This window comes from Hemiscyllium ocellatum, chromosome 11 (genome assembly GCF_020745735.1).
Source record: "Hemiscyllium ocellatum isolate sHemOce1 chromosome 11, sHemOce1.pat.X.cur, whole genome shotgun sequence".
In the NCBI taxonomy this organism is placed as follows: Eukaryota; Metazoa; Chordata; class Chondrichthyes; order Orectolobiformes; family Hemiscylliidae; genus Hemiscyllium; species Hemiscyllium ocellatum.
The window spans coordinates 18,443,632-18,460,254 of NC_083411.1; the positions used below are offsets into that span (position 1 = coordinate 18,443,632).

A 16,623-nucleotide genomic window follows, 5' to 3' on the forward strand; every position below is an offset into this window, starting at 1 on the left:
AGAATTTGTTACTTTTACCATTTTTTTTCAAAACAGAATACATTTCCCAGTATTCAAGGTTAAGATTATTTTACAATAAACTCATTAAAGGTATACATCATTAAAGGTATAGCTCATTAAAACATAAAATTACTATTCTTGTATTCTGTTCACCTCACAATAAATCATAATGTTTTATCAGGTTTCCTAATTGCCATTACCTGTATATGAACGTTTTGTAGTTGATGAATTAAGTCACTCAAATCCCTCTGCATTTCAGAGCTCTACAATCTCTCATCATTCAGACAATGAGCTTTTTTTTAAAAACAATTCTTCCTGCAAAATGGACAATTTCACATTTCTCAAAAAATACTCCATTTACCACTTATCTATTATCCCTTTGCAGTATCCTTATCTGCTCTTCACAATTTACATTCCCACATATCTTTGTGTTGTTACCAAAGTTGGCATTCATATTTTCCATCTATTCATCCATGTTATCTACATAAATTGCAAACAGGAAATGACATCACCACCCTAAGGAAACCTAAACACATAAATAAACCTAAACACAGGTCATAACACTAGTACATCATTGGAGGCTCACTGATGATGTTACCTAATATGGTAACCACAAGTCCATCTGGAAGTGGTCAGCACATAGCGTCCTTGAGACCCTTAGGAAAAAGGAGAGGGCGGATCCTGTTGAACTGTTCCCTGGGCAGACTGTCAAAGTCATTTGGTAGAATGCCTCATCGCCAGAACTTTCCAACACGTACCAAGACATGGCTCGGTTGATGGTGAGAAGGGCTCTGCCTGTGAGATCCTTTATGCACTCCTGGACTTTCTGCCATCCGCACACTGCCCACGAAGCGGCTGCGGAGGGGATGAGACTGTCACACACCTCCTTCTGGAATGAGCCTATACAAAGGAAGTCTGGAGAGGAATCCATGGTATTTGTCAGGTTCATCCCGAGCAGCTCCATGATGCGAGACTCCGTGCTCTACGGTCTGTTCTCCGGGACACACACTAAGACGAACATCAACTGCGCCTAGAGGATCATCAACTCGGTCAAAGATGCTCTTTGGTCTGTCCAAAACCTGTTGATCTTCCAGCTGAAGGAGTTGACCCCGACTGAGTGTTGCATAGTGGCACATTCCAAGGTCCAGGACTACATGTTGAGGGATGTGCTGAAGCTTGGGGCAACTGCTGCCAAGGCGTAGTGGGGAAAGACCACCGTGTAACATCTGCCTGCCTAAGAAGAACAGGGGCCCCACTCAGAAATTGGGACCCGCTGATGCCTCAACAAAATATCTGGATGGTCAATGTACAGACTTGTATATACAAATGATTAATTCCGATGTCTGTATGTAAAGAAATGCGATGTGTGCATAAGAATAGCATGACCAATTGTATAGATATCAAAATAATATTATGAATAAAGTATATTTTTGAAATTAAATAAAAGTTCTCCCAGGACGGGGCTATCCCATTGCACTTCGGGTGTGCTGATGCCTGCGATTTCCCCGAATGTGGGATACTCGACTGCAAAATTTATGGTAGTGGGGGACTGTGTCCGCGCTCTCCCCTGATTTACAAACAAAAAGCAGATGTTACATGTCAATAGATGGCACCTATACGGTGCTTAATACGGCTTCCTATATACCACGCATGTACGTTGAATTGAATTTCACCTAAATTGACAGATATGCAACACACGTCTTACTTAGTTACTTCATCCTACCTAAGAAGAACAGGGGGCCCACCCAGAAATTGGGCTCCGCTTACGCCTTAGCAGAATATCTGGATAGTCGATGTACAGACTTGTATATACGAATGATTAATACCGATCTCTGCATGTAAAGAAATGCAATGTATACGTATTTATGGCATCACCAATTGTATAGATATCAAAATAATTTTATAAATAAAGTATATTTTTGAAATGTATGGTAACAAAACATCTGAAAACAAACCTTCCAGCTCAGTGAGCGAACTTACATCCAGTTGCGACCTCAATACTAATCCTGTGGCATATCAATTGTTCCATCTTGCCACTCTGAAAAATACACATTTATTTCTACTCTCTACCCCATGTTAGCCAGCCAGTCTTTTACTCATGCCAATATGTCGCCCCCTACACTAAGAGATTTTATTTTCCATAATAACCTTTGATTCGCATTTTGATCAGATGCTTCTGGAAATCTAAGTCCAGTGCATCCACTACAGCACGTGGTACCTCCTCAAAGAAACTCAATACATTGGTCAAACATGATTTCTCTTTTAGAAAACCATGTTGATTTTGGTCTGTTTACTTTCTTTAACAACGGTATCTAACTTTTCCTTATGTCCTATGTTAACCTACATCGTCTGACATTTCTTATCCATTCCCTTTTTGGATAAAAGAGTTATATGTACTATCTTCCATTCCTTAAATCCAGAGAATTTTGGAAAATTAAAACCAATGCATCAGCTATCTCTCTAGCTGTTTCTTTTAAGATCCTAGGATGGAGTACATCAGGATCCAGGCACTTATAATTTTCCTGAGTTACTCTATCCCTTCTATTTCTATGCTGTATTGCGAACACTAATGCAAAATACCTGTTCAATTGATCTGCTATCTTCTTATTTTTAGACTTTACCAGCTTTCCCTTGCATTCTAATTTTCCCCTCCTTATTAACTTTTTAGTCTTTATTTTGCCATTTTTGTGTTACGTCTAATCTTCTGAGCTGTCACCTGTCTTTGCACAATTATATGTTTTATTTTTAGTTTGTCACTATCTTTAACTTTGCTGATTAGCCGTGGATCATGGATCTGTTCCTGGGAAATTTTCTTGCTCTTTGGAATGTATGGTTTGCTGCTGATGTATGTCTGAAACATCTGAGATTCTCAATTATTGTCAAGTGAATTAATATTGAAATAATAGTCACATCCTTATGCATCCTCTGACAACTGCAAGAGCGTATTTGCCCAAAATCAGTATTGACAACATAGCTATCAATCTGTTAGCTATCAATCTGTCACTGCATTATGTAGACTTGTCAACTGTTGAATTTTGATCAGCAATGCCACTGCTTTCACATACTACTGTTCCTATGGTCAACTGATGTGTCTTTTTGCTGAGTGCCATACTGTAAAATGGGATAGTCTGATTTAAACAGTGAGGTAAATATTATTGATGCAACAGGAAAAAAGGTGAAACACTTTTTCAAGTTTTCGTAAGCAAAAGAAATTCAATGATAGATGTAACAGCCAACTGTGTATCTTGTCAATCTTGTATCTTGCTTGACTAGAAATTTGAGAATTACATGTACAAATATTTTGAAAAGCTGATGAAAATATTTCAAATTGTACAGCAGCTGCCATATGTTTGAACCTCAAAGGGAAATGGGCATGAAAGTCTGTTGTTTCAATTTTGTGGTTCCCTCGTGCCCATTGGATAGTTACTCAGCTGATACACTGCATCAGAGAACCTGGACCCATTTATAATAAGTATTTCCCTTGTCATGCTAATACACTTTCACAGTCCAAATATGTCCCCTCTCAGACAGGAAATAGACAGTAGAAATAAATGACTCTTTTTTTTCAGGTGACAGGCAGTATCTGTTTGGTGACCAATACTACAAGGATCACTGCTAGGGCCCCAGCAATCATGATCAATATAAATTACCTGGAAAAAGGAACAAATGCAACATTTTGCATGTTTTTTGATGACACAAAAGGGGGCAGGATTGTGAGCTGTGAGGAGAATGCAAGGAAATTTCAAGGTTTAGGAGAAACTGAGGACTGCAGATACTGGAGATCAGAGCTGGAAAATGTGTTGCTGGAAAAGCGCAGCAGGTCAGGCAGCATCAAAGGAACAGGAGAATTGACGTTTTGGGCATAAGCCCTTCTTCAGGAATTTCAAGGTTTAGTCAAGTTGAGTGAGTGGCAAACACATGGCAGATGAGCAATATGAGCAGTATGAAAAACAGAAAGGAAGAGTACAATTTAAAAGGTGATATATTCAGAAATTGGATATACAAAGGGGTCTGGGTGTTCTTATATACTTTTCAATGAAGGTAGACAGGTAGATGCAGCCAACATTTAGGAATGCAAATGGTATGTTAGCCTTCATTTCAACCGAACTGGAGTTCAGACATTGGGATGTCTTGTTGTAGTTGATCGTGGATTTGGTGAGACCACACCAGGACTATTGTATGCAATTTTAGTTTCCTCACCTAATAAAGAGAGTCCAGCGAAGTTGCACCAGACTGACAGTAAGGTTGATTGGATAGTCCTACATGAAGAGATTGATTTGATTAGGCTTGCATTTACTAGAGTTTAGAAGCAAGAGGGGAATCAGATGGAAATATACAAAATTCTAAGAGAGATGAATGCAGGAAATTCTAAAGAAGAGTCATATTGAATTCAAAAAGTTAACTGTTTCTCTCTTTATAGATGCTGCCAAACCTGCTGAGTTTTTCCAGCATGCTCTTTTTATTAGATGTTTTCCCTGGTTGGGGAGTCTAGACCAGAGTTCACAGTCTCAGGATATGGCGTTGGCTATTTAGGACTGAGATGAGGAAACATTTCTTCACTCAGACAGTATTGAATTTGTGGAATTCTTAATCACAAGAGAAAAGTTATGGAGGCCAAGTCACTGAATATAGAGTCATAGAATTATATAGGTGTACATCATAGCAACAAGCCCTTTGGCCCAAACTGTCTATGCCACCCAGTTTTCACAATTAAATTAGTCCCATTTGCCTTTGTTTGGTCTCTATCCCTCCATACCTATCCCATCAATGTACCTATTGAAACATTTCTTAAATGACAAAATTGTACTTGTTTCCACCGCTTCCTCTGGCAGCCTGTTCCAGGCATGCACCACCCTCTGTAGGATAAAAATTGCCCCTCGGGGTCCTTTCATTTTTCTCCCCTCTCAGCTTAAACATATGCCCTCTATTTACCCCTACCATGGGGAAGAGTGATCAGTTATCTACCTGAACGGTGCCTCTCATGATTTTATAGACCTCTACAAAGTCAATCCTCAGTCTCTTACATCCCAGTGAAAATGTCCCAGCATATCCAAACTTTTCTTATAACTCAAATTTTCCAGTCCAGGTAAATCCCTCGTGAATCTTTTCTGCATTTTTTAAAGTTTAATAATACCCATTCTATAGTAGGGAAACCAGAACTGCACGCACTACTCCAAATATGACCTCACCAGTCAACATATTGAAGGAAGAGATGTTTTTTAAAATAATGAAGGCATCTAGGATTATGGGGAGAAATGGGACTATGGCAACAGGTAGAGGATCAGCAATGATCACATTAAAAGTTGAAGTAGGCTTGAAGGGCTGAATGGCCTCCTCCTGTTCCTATTTCTAAGACATTTTATTATTAATGGAAAGTGCATTAATTACTCGATGTGTTCTAGTTATTTGCTATCCCTCACCTGTGGTATGATGGAATCCCCAGCAGTCATGTGATGGTGAGGGAGATTGCCAAAGAGAGTCCAGCGAAGATTTACCAGACTGATAGTTAGGATGATCCTAACTATGTATGGAGAGATTGATTTGATTGAGCTTGCATTTACTAGAGTTTAGAAACAAGAGGAGAGTCAGATTGAAATATACAGTGGTCTGCAGATTCTGGAGATCAGAGTCAAAAAGTGTGGTGCTGGAAAGGCACAGCTGGTCAGGGAGCATCCAAGCAGCAGGAGAATTGATGCTTCGAGCATAAGCTCTTCATTAGGGAGACTGCCAAGTTGGGTAGCTTGAGCAATTGTGTGCAGGGACTTCCACCAGCAGATGGCAATGGTGAGAGAAGGCAGCTGGAGCAGTTGAATGGATCCTCTCTGGGAAAAAAAGGGGCATTCAGGGACAGAGATTTCATAGGAAGATAGAACGGACAGACAAAGGATTCCTCAACCCTGTGTGAACCTCAGGCTTTATCTTGGGTAAATACTATAATTACTTCCTTGCTTAATCCTAATTTCTCTTCATATTTGCAATAATCTGATGCCAGTAGAATAAAGAATCTCTGCTTCATGATCTTTGGGCCATCCTTGTGTTCAAGTCTCATGTTACATTTCTCGAGAAGTCAGTAGGATTCCACAGCACAGGCGTCAGGTCGTGGTGTACAAGGTTGAGGGGTGCCTGGCCAAGATGGAGTGGATGGTGGAGGAGTTAAAACTAGCAATGTTCACAAAGGGGGCTGATGCTGCTGTACCATCACTGGAGGCTCAGGTACTGGTCTTTGGTACAGAAAATTGGATCTTCAGGCCGAATCCAAGCAGAGGCTCCTTCAGTATTCCCTTGACATTTCAGAGAAAGGAAGTGGTAATCCTGTCAGATATTCTACTTGATGAGTACAAAGCTAGATAAATTGAGAGGAAGACCAGAAACACCCAATGATCCAGTGAATGAAGACAGGATTGAGGATACTCAGTTGTTTATGAGTTCCGGGGTCCAACATAGACGATGTTTGAGGTGGAACATTCGTGCATGAAATGCTGGGAAAAGGTACAAAAGTTCAAAGAAGTGCACTATGAAAAGACACCTGCCATTTGCCTTATTTATACCCCTAATTTTGTATCCAATTGGCAATCCTGAATTCAAAATTGGGGGTATAGATAAGGCGAATGGCAGGTGTCTTTTCACTAGGGCAGGGAATTTCAAGATTGGGGCCATACATTCTAAGGAGAGAGGAGAAAGATTTAAAAAGACACAAGGGGCAATTTTTTCACACAGTGAGAGGTTTGTGTGTGGAATGAACTTCCAGAGGAAGTTGTGGATGCGGGTACAGTTATGTTAAAAAGGCATTTAGTTAAGTATTTAAATAAGAAATGTTTGGGGGGTGGAGGGTTATGGGCCAAGCTCAGGCAGGTGAAACTAGTTTAGTTTGGGATTATGGTTGGCATGGACTGGTTGGACTGAAGGGTCTTATTTCCATGCTGTATGACTCTATAACTCTATGACTCTGGAACAGAACGATTCGGCAGTCCTTGGGCCCAAGAAACATAAAAATGCTAGCATCCAAATTCTGAAGGAAATGTGGAAGCTCGTAGATTATTGGCCTTTACTTCAAAGGAAACGAAGCACAAAAATGGGGAGGTCTTGCTAAAACAACAATAAGCTATACAACTATACGAGTTAGACCACACTTAGAATGCCAAGTATTTTGCCCCATTATCTAAAGAAAGATGTACTGACATTGGAATAGCCCAGAGAATGTTCACTCGGCTGATTCCATGCTCGGAGGGATTTTCTTATGGGGAGAGGTTGAGTCGGTCGGGATCACACTCATAGAAGGTTAGATGAATGAGAGGTGACATTCTTGAAATATAGATCTGATGAAATTAACAGAGTAAATGCAGAGAGGCTTATTTCCCTTTGGGGAAGAGTCTAGGATCAGAAGACATAATCTCTGAATAAGGGGTCACCCACCTGAGACAGAAATGAGGAGGAATTTCTTCTGTCAGAGGATAGTGAGACTGTGAATTTTTTTACCTAGGTGGTTGAGTTGTTAAGTACACGCAAGGCTGAAACAACAGATTTTTAATCAGCAAGGGAATTGAAGATTATGGGGATAGGCAAGAAAGTGGCATTGACATTTTTGGATCAACTATGATCTCATCGAGTAGTGGAGTAGATTCGATGGACCAAGTGCCCCACATCTGTTCCTAAGTTTTATGGTCTTAGGTCGTTGTGAATCCAGGACATGTGGATACCTCCTCCCATCCTGAAAAACCGCAATGGGAGGACTTGCCAGGGGATGGGAACTGAAATAATGTGCTATTAAGCATATGACTCCAGGAGCCCTGGCTGTCTGCACACCAAAGTGGGTAATCTGCCATACAGTATGCCTTGGATGGTAGCAGTACTGATAAGAAGCTGCATAGGTCTCCTTGAGCAAATGCCGGATATTGCCTCAATATTGTCACTTGTCCAGGTCCGTGATGCAAAAAGAATTTGGATGTGTGCTTTACGGTCATTGTGGTGCAAATGAAGCTACTAAACAAGCAACAGCTTAGCAGCCAGTCACTGTGTGCTACTCTTGGAATACTGTATTCACTTCTGGTCTCCTTCTATAGGAAAGAGATTTTGAAGCTTGGACGAGTCCAGAAACGTTTTGCAAGGATCTTGTCAGGGTTTGAGCTAAAGGGAAATGCTGGGGCTATTTTCCCTGAAGCATCGGAGGCTGAGGGGTGACCTTATAGAGGTTTATAAAATCATGGGAGGCACGGTTGAGTCAATAGTCAAGGTCTTTTCCTCAGGATAGGAGAGTCCAAAACTAGAGGGCATAGGTTTAAGGTGAGAGGGGAAAGATTGGAAAGGGACCTAAGGAGCAATGTTTTCATGCAGAAGATGGTTAGTGTATGGAATGAGGAAATGGTGGAGGGTGGTACACTTACAATATTTAAAAGGCATCTGGGTGGGTACATGAAGAGGAAAGGTTTAGAGGAATATGGACCAATGCTGGAAAATGAGATTAGATTTATTTTGGATATCTTGTCGGCATAGACGGATTGGACTGAAGGGCCTGTTTTCTTGCTGTAAATCTCTATGACTCTATTTACAGTTGCAAGATCAGGAAGTTTTAAGCAAGGGTGTAACATAACCTCCATCAGCAAGTGGGAACAGTCTTGGAAGATACCAAGCAGACCTTCTCCAGGTAGGCAGCGAAGGAGGAGGGATAGCTGGAGCAGTCAAATTCACTGTCTCTGGAACAAAAGTTGTCTTGGGGTAACAGGCCACATGGAAGAAGAAGCAGACTGACAAAGACCCAGTTTTAGATTAGATTATCTACAGTGTGTAGTGTAGAAACAGGCTCTTTAGCCTAACATGTCCACACAGACCCATTTCCCTCTGACTAAAGCACCTAACACTCTAGGCAATTTAGAATGGCCAATTCACCTGGACGGCTCATCTTTGGACTGTGGGAAGAAGTCGGAGCACCCGGACAATGTAAAAACGCCACACAGACAGTCACCCAAGGCTAGAATCAAACCTGGATCTCTGGTGCTGTGAGGCAGCAGTGCTAACCACTGAGCCACTGTGCTGCCCCATTAGTTCCTCAACCCAATTTAAACCACAGGCTTTGTTCCATGTAAATGCTTCCATGTTTAACATTAATTTCTCTTCATGTCTGTAATAACCTGATGCCAGTGAATTAAAGAATCTCTGCCTCATGTCTTTTGGATCTTCTATGTGTTAAAATCTTATTTTACTAATCATTAATTTAGACAAAATCTTAACACAGTTTTGGCTTTAGGGCATTGCAGCTAACAGAACTGGCCACCTCTGCTGACAGATAATTTATTCTCATTGGAAAAAGAGTTATTGATTCATAAAGTCATACAGCACAGAAACAGATCATTCAGTCCAACCTGTCCATGCCGATGATAATCCAAAGCTAATCTAGTCTCATCTAACTGCACTTGGCCCATATCCTCCAAACATTTCTTATTCATGTACATATTCAAATATCAAATAACTGTATCCACAACTACAACTTCTTCTGGAAGGTCATACCACATACGAACCACTCTTTGTGTATTAAAGTTGCCTCTCGTGTCTTTTTAAAAATTCTTTCTCCTCTCACATCGAAAAAATGCCTCCTAGCCTTGAAATTCACTACCTTGGGAATAGATAGCTGCCATTCATATTATCTACATCCCTCAGAATTTTCTATATGGTCACCTCTCAACCTCCTATTTCTCCAGTGAAAAAAAGTCCCAGGCTTCTCCTTATAACTTAAACGCTCCATTCTCAGCAACATCCCAGTAAATCTTTTCTGAGGCCTCTCCAGCTTAAGAATATTCTTCCTATAACAGAGTGATAAGAACTGGACCCCAAACTCCAGAAGAGGCTTCACCAACATCCTGCACAACCTCAACATGATGTATCAAGTCTCATAATCAAAGATCCGATCAATGAAGGCAAGCATGCTAAATGCCTTCTTAATCACCCTGTCTACATCTGATGCCAAATTCAAGGAATGATGTACCTGAACCCTTAGGTTTCTGTTTTGTTTGTTAGTGTCAGTTCAGTGACAGGGACCAAAATCCAATTGGAGATATTCAAACAGGAAGTTTTGGTATTGAACCTGAGAGGTAAAAACACTGTGCTGGACTTTGGAGTGGAAAAGTGTGGTGTAAATTTACAAGGATAGAGGGTCGGAATGTTTTTATTTGTGGTAGGGAGGTGAGTATCGACAGTGGCAATTTCGAAAAGATAGGCAACAGCATCTAAAAAGAGGGAAACATTTACTATGCCAGCTCCCATTAGGGGCAGGAAGAAATAAAGTGAGTTGAATTTTCTTTTAAGAGAGAATAGGACAGAGAGAACAGGAAGTAAGTCTCATGGGCAAGGCAAGCTCATAAAGGGATGAGGAGAGAGGGGTAGGAAAAGGAATGGATTCAAAGTTAGGGCGATGGGAAGGCTTATTTTGGTAGGCTTGGAGAAGGCAAGTATCAGCTGAGGCAGTTGAATGGAAGGTCTCAATTTTCATGACAGAGAGATCTATAGGCACTTTGTACTTGTTGAAATGTTAGTGCTACTAGATTAAGGAGGGAGAAAAAGAGGGAGACTCAAAGTGTTTTTTACATGTATGTGATTATTAGAAAGCAATTTGCATTACCACACGTGCAGCTATTGGAATGTCAATCATTGCATTTAAGAGGGAATTAGAAAAACACTCAAAGAGAAAATTTAAAAGGGGTAAAGCAAGGAAATGACATAAATCTGATGTGTGTAACAGATGACTGGTGGACAAAACATTTCCTTTTGTGGTGAAGTTTACGCTTCTATTATTAGCCATACTCTGTAGAGCTATGTATTGTTGTTACTCTGTGCGGAAAGCTTACAGCATGCACTGTGCATACATTTCCATTAATCAATTGGTTTTAAAAGCTGTGTCTCCAAAGTAGTCATTGAGTGTTTAAAGGATTGTGGTTTATTTAATTTGGGATGCTATTATATTTTGTAGGCTATTTCATAGGCTTTTTTATAGGCTGCTATCAGAGACAGAGCGAGACAACTAGCGGTGGTTTAACCTGAGAGTCACCATGCCTCAGGCAAGGGGCAAGGTTCAGAAGGTGGGAGCTTCATGCTAACTTCAGCTGGTGCAGGAATTGAAGCTGTGCTGTTGGCATGACTTTGCATCGCAAATAGCTGCCTGTTGGCTGGAGTACTGGTGCAATATTCCAGCTCCTGATCAATATGAGATAACTCTGCTCTGAATTATGCACTGCATGTCAAGTAACAACAAATGAGCCTCTGCTATGATGCATTGTATAAGTGGTTCTTGAACTCACACTGCAGTCTCCCAGGGGTGTGTCAAAACTTTTCAGATTGTGTATATTATGTTCTACACCATGTACAGGCTTTATTAGTGAATAATTCCACAAGGCACTGTGGTGGTACTGGAGAAGGAAGTGGTTTTATGGTTTATAATAAGTACACGTGTGCCAGTTAGAGGTGGACCTAGAGTGACCAAGTGACTAAAGTGTGACCCTTGCCATGGAGGCGAGTGGGCATGGAAGAATGCTGTGGATAGTAAAATATGGCTAGATAATCGCCAAGGGTGCTGGCAAATGATGAACAGGAACACTGAGCACTTGGCCAAAGTACCAGACAGTAGCAGCACAGATGGCTGCTAGCATGGCCCTCAAAGAGATGGTGACATAATATCAGTGGAACAGTAATCGAAAAGCCCAGACTCATGCTCTGGGGCGCGGGTTCAAATCCCACCACAGCACCTGAATGAATAAAAATGGGATATAAAGCTCATCTTGGTAATTAAGACTTAAGAGAACTTTGAGACTAGAATAGGTGTTTGATGACCAGCATGGGCTGAAGGACCTCTCTCCCATTCTGTAAAAACTCTATGACTTAAACTGTCCCTGATTCCCATAAACACGCATTATGTGCAATAACGTCCTCTGGGAAGGAAACTTGCTTTCTTCACCCAGTCTAGCCGATGTGTGATTTTAGACTTACAGCAATGTGATTGATCCTTAACTTTGAAATGACCTGACAAGTCATTCTGTAAGGGCAATTAGGGATGGAAAACTAATGCTGGTTTTACCTCGATGTTCTAATCCCATGGCAGAATAAAGGGGAAAATTGGAGGGGGTCATTTATTTTTATGACAAAAGGACTCATGTTTAATAAAGTTGCATGAATGTTTGAGGAGGTGACTTGGTGTGTAGATGAGGGAAACGTGGTGGATATAGTCTATATGGACTTCAGTAATGCCTTTGGTAAGGTACTACATGGCTGACCCATTAAAAAGCTAAGAGCCCAAGGGATGTCTGGCAATTAGGTAAATTGTATCTAAAATAAGCTTAGTGGCAAGGAGCAGAAAGTGATGATCAAAGGGTATTTTTTATGACTGGAAGGTAATGTCTCGTAGTGGGTCCCTTGCCATTTGTGTGCACATTTAATAATCTTAAATGAATGTAGGAGGTATGATCGGTAAGTTTGCAGATGGTACAAAGATTGATGGTGTGGTAAATAGCAACACGGAAAGCCTTGTGCTACAAGATGATATAGATGGGCTGCACAGATGGGCTGAAGAGTGGCAAATGGAATTTAATCCTGAAAAGTGTGAGGTGTTGACTTTTTAACAAGGCAAAGGAGTACACAAGGTTTAGTTAGACCCTGGAAAGTACAGAGAATCAGAGGGACCTAAGGGTGCACATCCACAGATCCTTGAAAACAGCAGGATAGGTAGATAAAGTAATTAAGAAGGCACATGGGATACTTGCTTTTATTAGTCAAGGCATTGAATACAAGATCAGGGAGGTTATGATGGAGTGTAGATGATGTTAGTGAGGCCACAGTTAGAGTACTCTGTGGAGCTTTGGTTACCACATGATAGGAAAGATGGGATTCCATCAGAAGGTGCTGAAAGGATTCACCAGTTCTGACCTCAATGTCTGACCTCTACAGACACTGCCAGACCTGCTGCATTTCAAGGCTGGGGTTGTGTTTTTCTAGACCAGAGAAGATAGAGGGGAGGATATGATCAAGCCATACAAAGGTCTGAGGGGCATAGATTGAGTAGATGGGGAACTTTTCTCCTTCAAAGTTTGTGAGGTTTCCTTTAGTAGAGGGGCTAATAATCATGGGGCATGGTTTAATGTAAGGAGCCCGAGGGAGTTTAGGGATTCATTTTCACTCAGTTGGTTGTGAAGTCACTGCCTTAATGGACAATAGAGACAGGAGCCCTGAAGAAATTTAAGAACTATTAGGATAAACACTTGAAACGTCATAGCATAGAAAGCTTTGGGCCATGTGCTGGAACATGGGATTAGAATACAGAGATATTAACTGATTGGCATGGATACAATGGGCCAAAGGCCATTCTTCTGTGCTGTAAAAAGCTGTAATGCTCTTAGAAGAATATTGGTGTAGGAGTAACATTTGGCATGTGGTCTGTTTGTGTGATGTATCTGTGTGTATAAAACCTGGGGACAAGGAGAGAATGTTAAAGTGTTACACAGCTAATGGTTTTAAGCCTAGAAGTAATGAAACCCTGTCATTATTTGTCCAAACACGACATTGTGCCCAAAAGTCTAAAACGCTAACTTCGCCAATACTAGTAAGCAACATGAAGCAAAGTAAGCAATACTAATAAGTAAAGTCACTCCTTTGCTGTGAACGAGTTCATCCAGGATGGGACTCCCCAGCACTCGACACACTCACTGTTAACCAATTTCGAACCTTTTACTCAATCTCTCACATGTTGGTTTCTCCAGCTTTATTTGAATCTCAAGCGACGAATAAAGTAGAAAATTGACGTGACCCCACACAAAGCTCCCATTTTTTGTCACAGGTCGAAGCTGCCTTAAATTAAGTTGCAAATTGAAGCGATTAAGAGAAGCTCTGAGTGCGAGCTGTCACAAGCCTCAGTGCGGTATGTGTTGAAAGTTCCAACCTCTCTCCCCTCCCTTTCCTCTCTCTGCTCCTCCCTTCTTGCTATGACGGCGACGGGAGCGCTACAAACTGCAGGGTGTCCCGGGAGATGATGCGATCCGTTTGTGGGTGTGATATCCTAGGGATGAGCTGCTGCAGCACAACATAGAGACAGAGGGTGGTTGGTAGGGGAAGGGGCAACCTGGCGAGGGCTGCAAATATATCTGCTTACTGCCCTTACAGCGCCCAGAGGAAGAGACAGCCTTGAAACAGCAAGGATACATTTGGTAACATTGAGAAACAATTAGAACCACAACCATTGTTTCCATTGGCCCCGCTCACAGCTGATCAGCGGTGACAAACCCAGCTGTAATCGCACACCCCAAGAAAAGGCAGGACTGAGCGTTAAACCTAAGACAAGGCTGTTCAAGCCGAGGAGCTGTGGGTTGGAAAGGAGTGGGTGTAAGATTCCGAATCCAACATGGGCCACCCTCCGCTGGAGTTCAGTGATTGCTCCCTGGACAGTCCGGATTTCAGGGAGCGGCTCAAATCTTACGAGCAGGAGCTGGAGAGGACGAACAAATTCATCAAGGAAGTCATCAAGGATGGCACCTCGCTCATCAACGCCATCAAAAGTGAGTGTTTTACGACAGGCACATGCAAGGAAGGAAGGAAGGAAGGAGGGGGGTGGGGGGAAGCAAGCGCAGCCGACTTCATTTCAAACGGGGGTGATAGTGGAGAAAAGGCTGGGTGGGATACGGCTTCAAACCTCCTACAAACACCGTGTGGGTGGAGTGGGTCTTGAGGCTTGCGATCACTTTCAGTCGGGAATTTGCACAAGAAAAGCCCTCGCTCGGGATGGAGCTGTAGCCAGCCTGCTCTGTGTAGGAGATGGAACATCCGCTGGCATTGGGGGGTGGGTGGGGAACAACGAATGCTTTCTGCATTCTCCTGCTGTGACAGGTCCTGTGTGAGAGAGCCGGGGCTGCTGGCCTGGCGTAGAGCAGAGGCACACCACACCCCCTCGAATGGCTCCCTGTCTTTAGCCGAATAACCGTCTTCCTGTTGCTACAAAGCAAACCTATCTGTGCCACCACACAGTGGGCAGATGGGATGGAGCAGAGACCTTGAGATGTTGGAACTCAACAAATAACATCATTATGCAACTAATTAAGTTAGCCTGCAGTCTGGGACAATGTGACCAAATTCTCTCCACCCCTCCTAAAAAAAACACTTGGTAAAATCCAAATTATTCTCTTTGACCGTAATTTTTAAAATATATTTTGCAATCAACCTATCCATTGATGGTATTAAATACTGGAACATGTGGGAACCAGTGTCTTCTGGCTTAGAATGTCGGGACACTACCACTGCACCAGGAGAGCCCTCCAACTTTCATTTTATGTAACAGTTACATAGTACCTTTTAAGGAGTGAATTGCAGTGCTTGGATAATTAATGGCAAGGCCAAAGTAAATGGGGCTAAGTGGGTGCAACTGAGGTTATAATTAGAGAAATTCTGCTTTCTTCAGAGTTTAAGGCCAGTGGAAATTCAATGTTTTTTTCAACACCAGGAAGAGAATTAGAAAATTTATTTTTGTAGAGTCATATTTCTGCATTTGTGGGCGGCACGGTGGCACAGTGGTTAGCACTGCTGCCTCACAGCGCCTGAGACCCGGGTTCAATTTCCGACTCAGGCGACTGACTGTGTGGAGTTCGCACGTTCTCCCCATGTCTGCGTGGGTTTCCTCCGGGTGCTCCGGTTTCCTCCCACAGTCCAAAGATGTGCGGGTCAGGTGAATTGGCTATGCTAAATTGCCCGTAGTGTTAGGTAAGGGGTAAATGTAGGGGTAGGGGTATGGGTGGGTTGTGCTTCGGCGGGTCGGTGTGGACTTGTTGGGCCGAAGGGCCTGTTTCCACACTGTAAGTAATCTAATCTGATCATTCGTACAGCACAGAAACAGAAACAGAAACTTCAGCCCAACCCATCCACGGTTAGAGACAAAACATAACCACAGATGCAGGAATCCAAAATAGACAGGCAGGAGGCTGGAAGTACACAGCAAGCCAAGCAGCATCAGGAGGTGGAGAAGTTGATGTTTTGGGTGTAACCCTTCTTCAAATAACCTCACATCCCAGTCCCTTCCACTCCTCCCAGCCACCAACCGGATTCATTCCTCTCATTGACCAATCAAGTCTGTCTTCACCATCCTGCTGCTCCCCCTACACCCACCCCCAGTCCTGAAGAAGGGTTACACTGAAACATTGACTTCTCCACTTGCTTATGCTGCCTGGCTTGCTGTGTTCTTCCGGCCTCCTGCCTATCTACTCAGCCATGATAGCTAGGTTTCCTAAACTGAATTAGTCCCATTCGTCTGTATTTGCCCATATTCCTCAAAACCTTTCCTAACAAAGTATCTACCCAAATGTCTTTTAAATATTGTAATTGTATCCACCTCTATCAGTTCCTTAGGCAGCTCATTCCATACGTGCACTACCCTTTGTGGAAAAAGTTGCTCCTCAGATCCAAGGTAAATCTTTCCACTCTCCCCTTCAATCTACATCCTCTAATTTTGAATTCCCCCACTCTTGTGAAAAGACCTTGACTATTCACCTTATCCGTGTACCTGTATATAAGTTCACCCCTCAGCCTCCTACACTCTAAGGAAAAACATCCTAGCATCTCCCTACAATGCCAACCCTCCAGTAACATCCTTGTAAATCTTGTCTGCAC

General features: G+C 42.2%; 1 protein-coding gene and 1 non-coding gene across 3 annotated transcripts in view; both read left to right on the plus strand.

The window, feature by feature from the left end:
* Positions 1-1,405: 1,405 nt before the first annotated feature.
* Positions 1,406-1,570, plus strand: LOC132820541 (U1 spliceosomal RNA). The gene has a single exon (XR_009645206.1). It is a non-coding gene; the product is annotated as a U1 spliceosomal RNA (small nuclear RNA).
* A 12,395-nt stretch (positions 1,571-13,965) lies between these two features.
* The window catches only part of LOC132820375 (oligophrenin-1-like), a 210,197-nt gene continuing 207,539 nt past the window's right edge, over positions 13,966-16,623 (plus strand). For both annotated transcript variants that reach the window (XM_060832441.1, XM_060832442.1), the window contains exon 1: positions 13,966-14,525. In XM_060832441.1, coding sequence (XP_060688424.1) covers positions 14,372-14,525 — 154 coding nt within the window. In that variant the 5' untranslated portion in view covers positions 13,966-14,371. The remainder of the gene's footprint in view (positions 14,526-16,623) is intronic.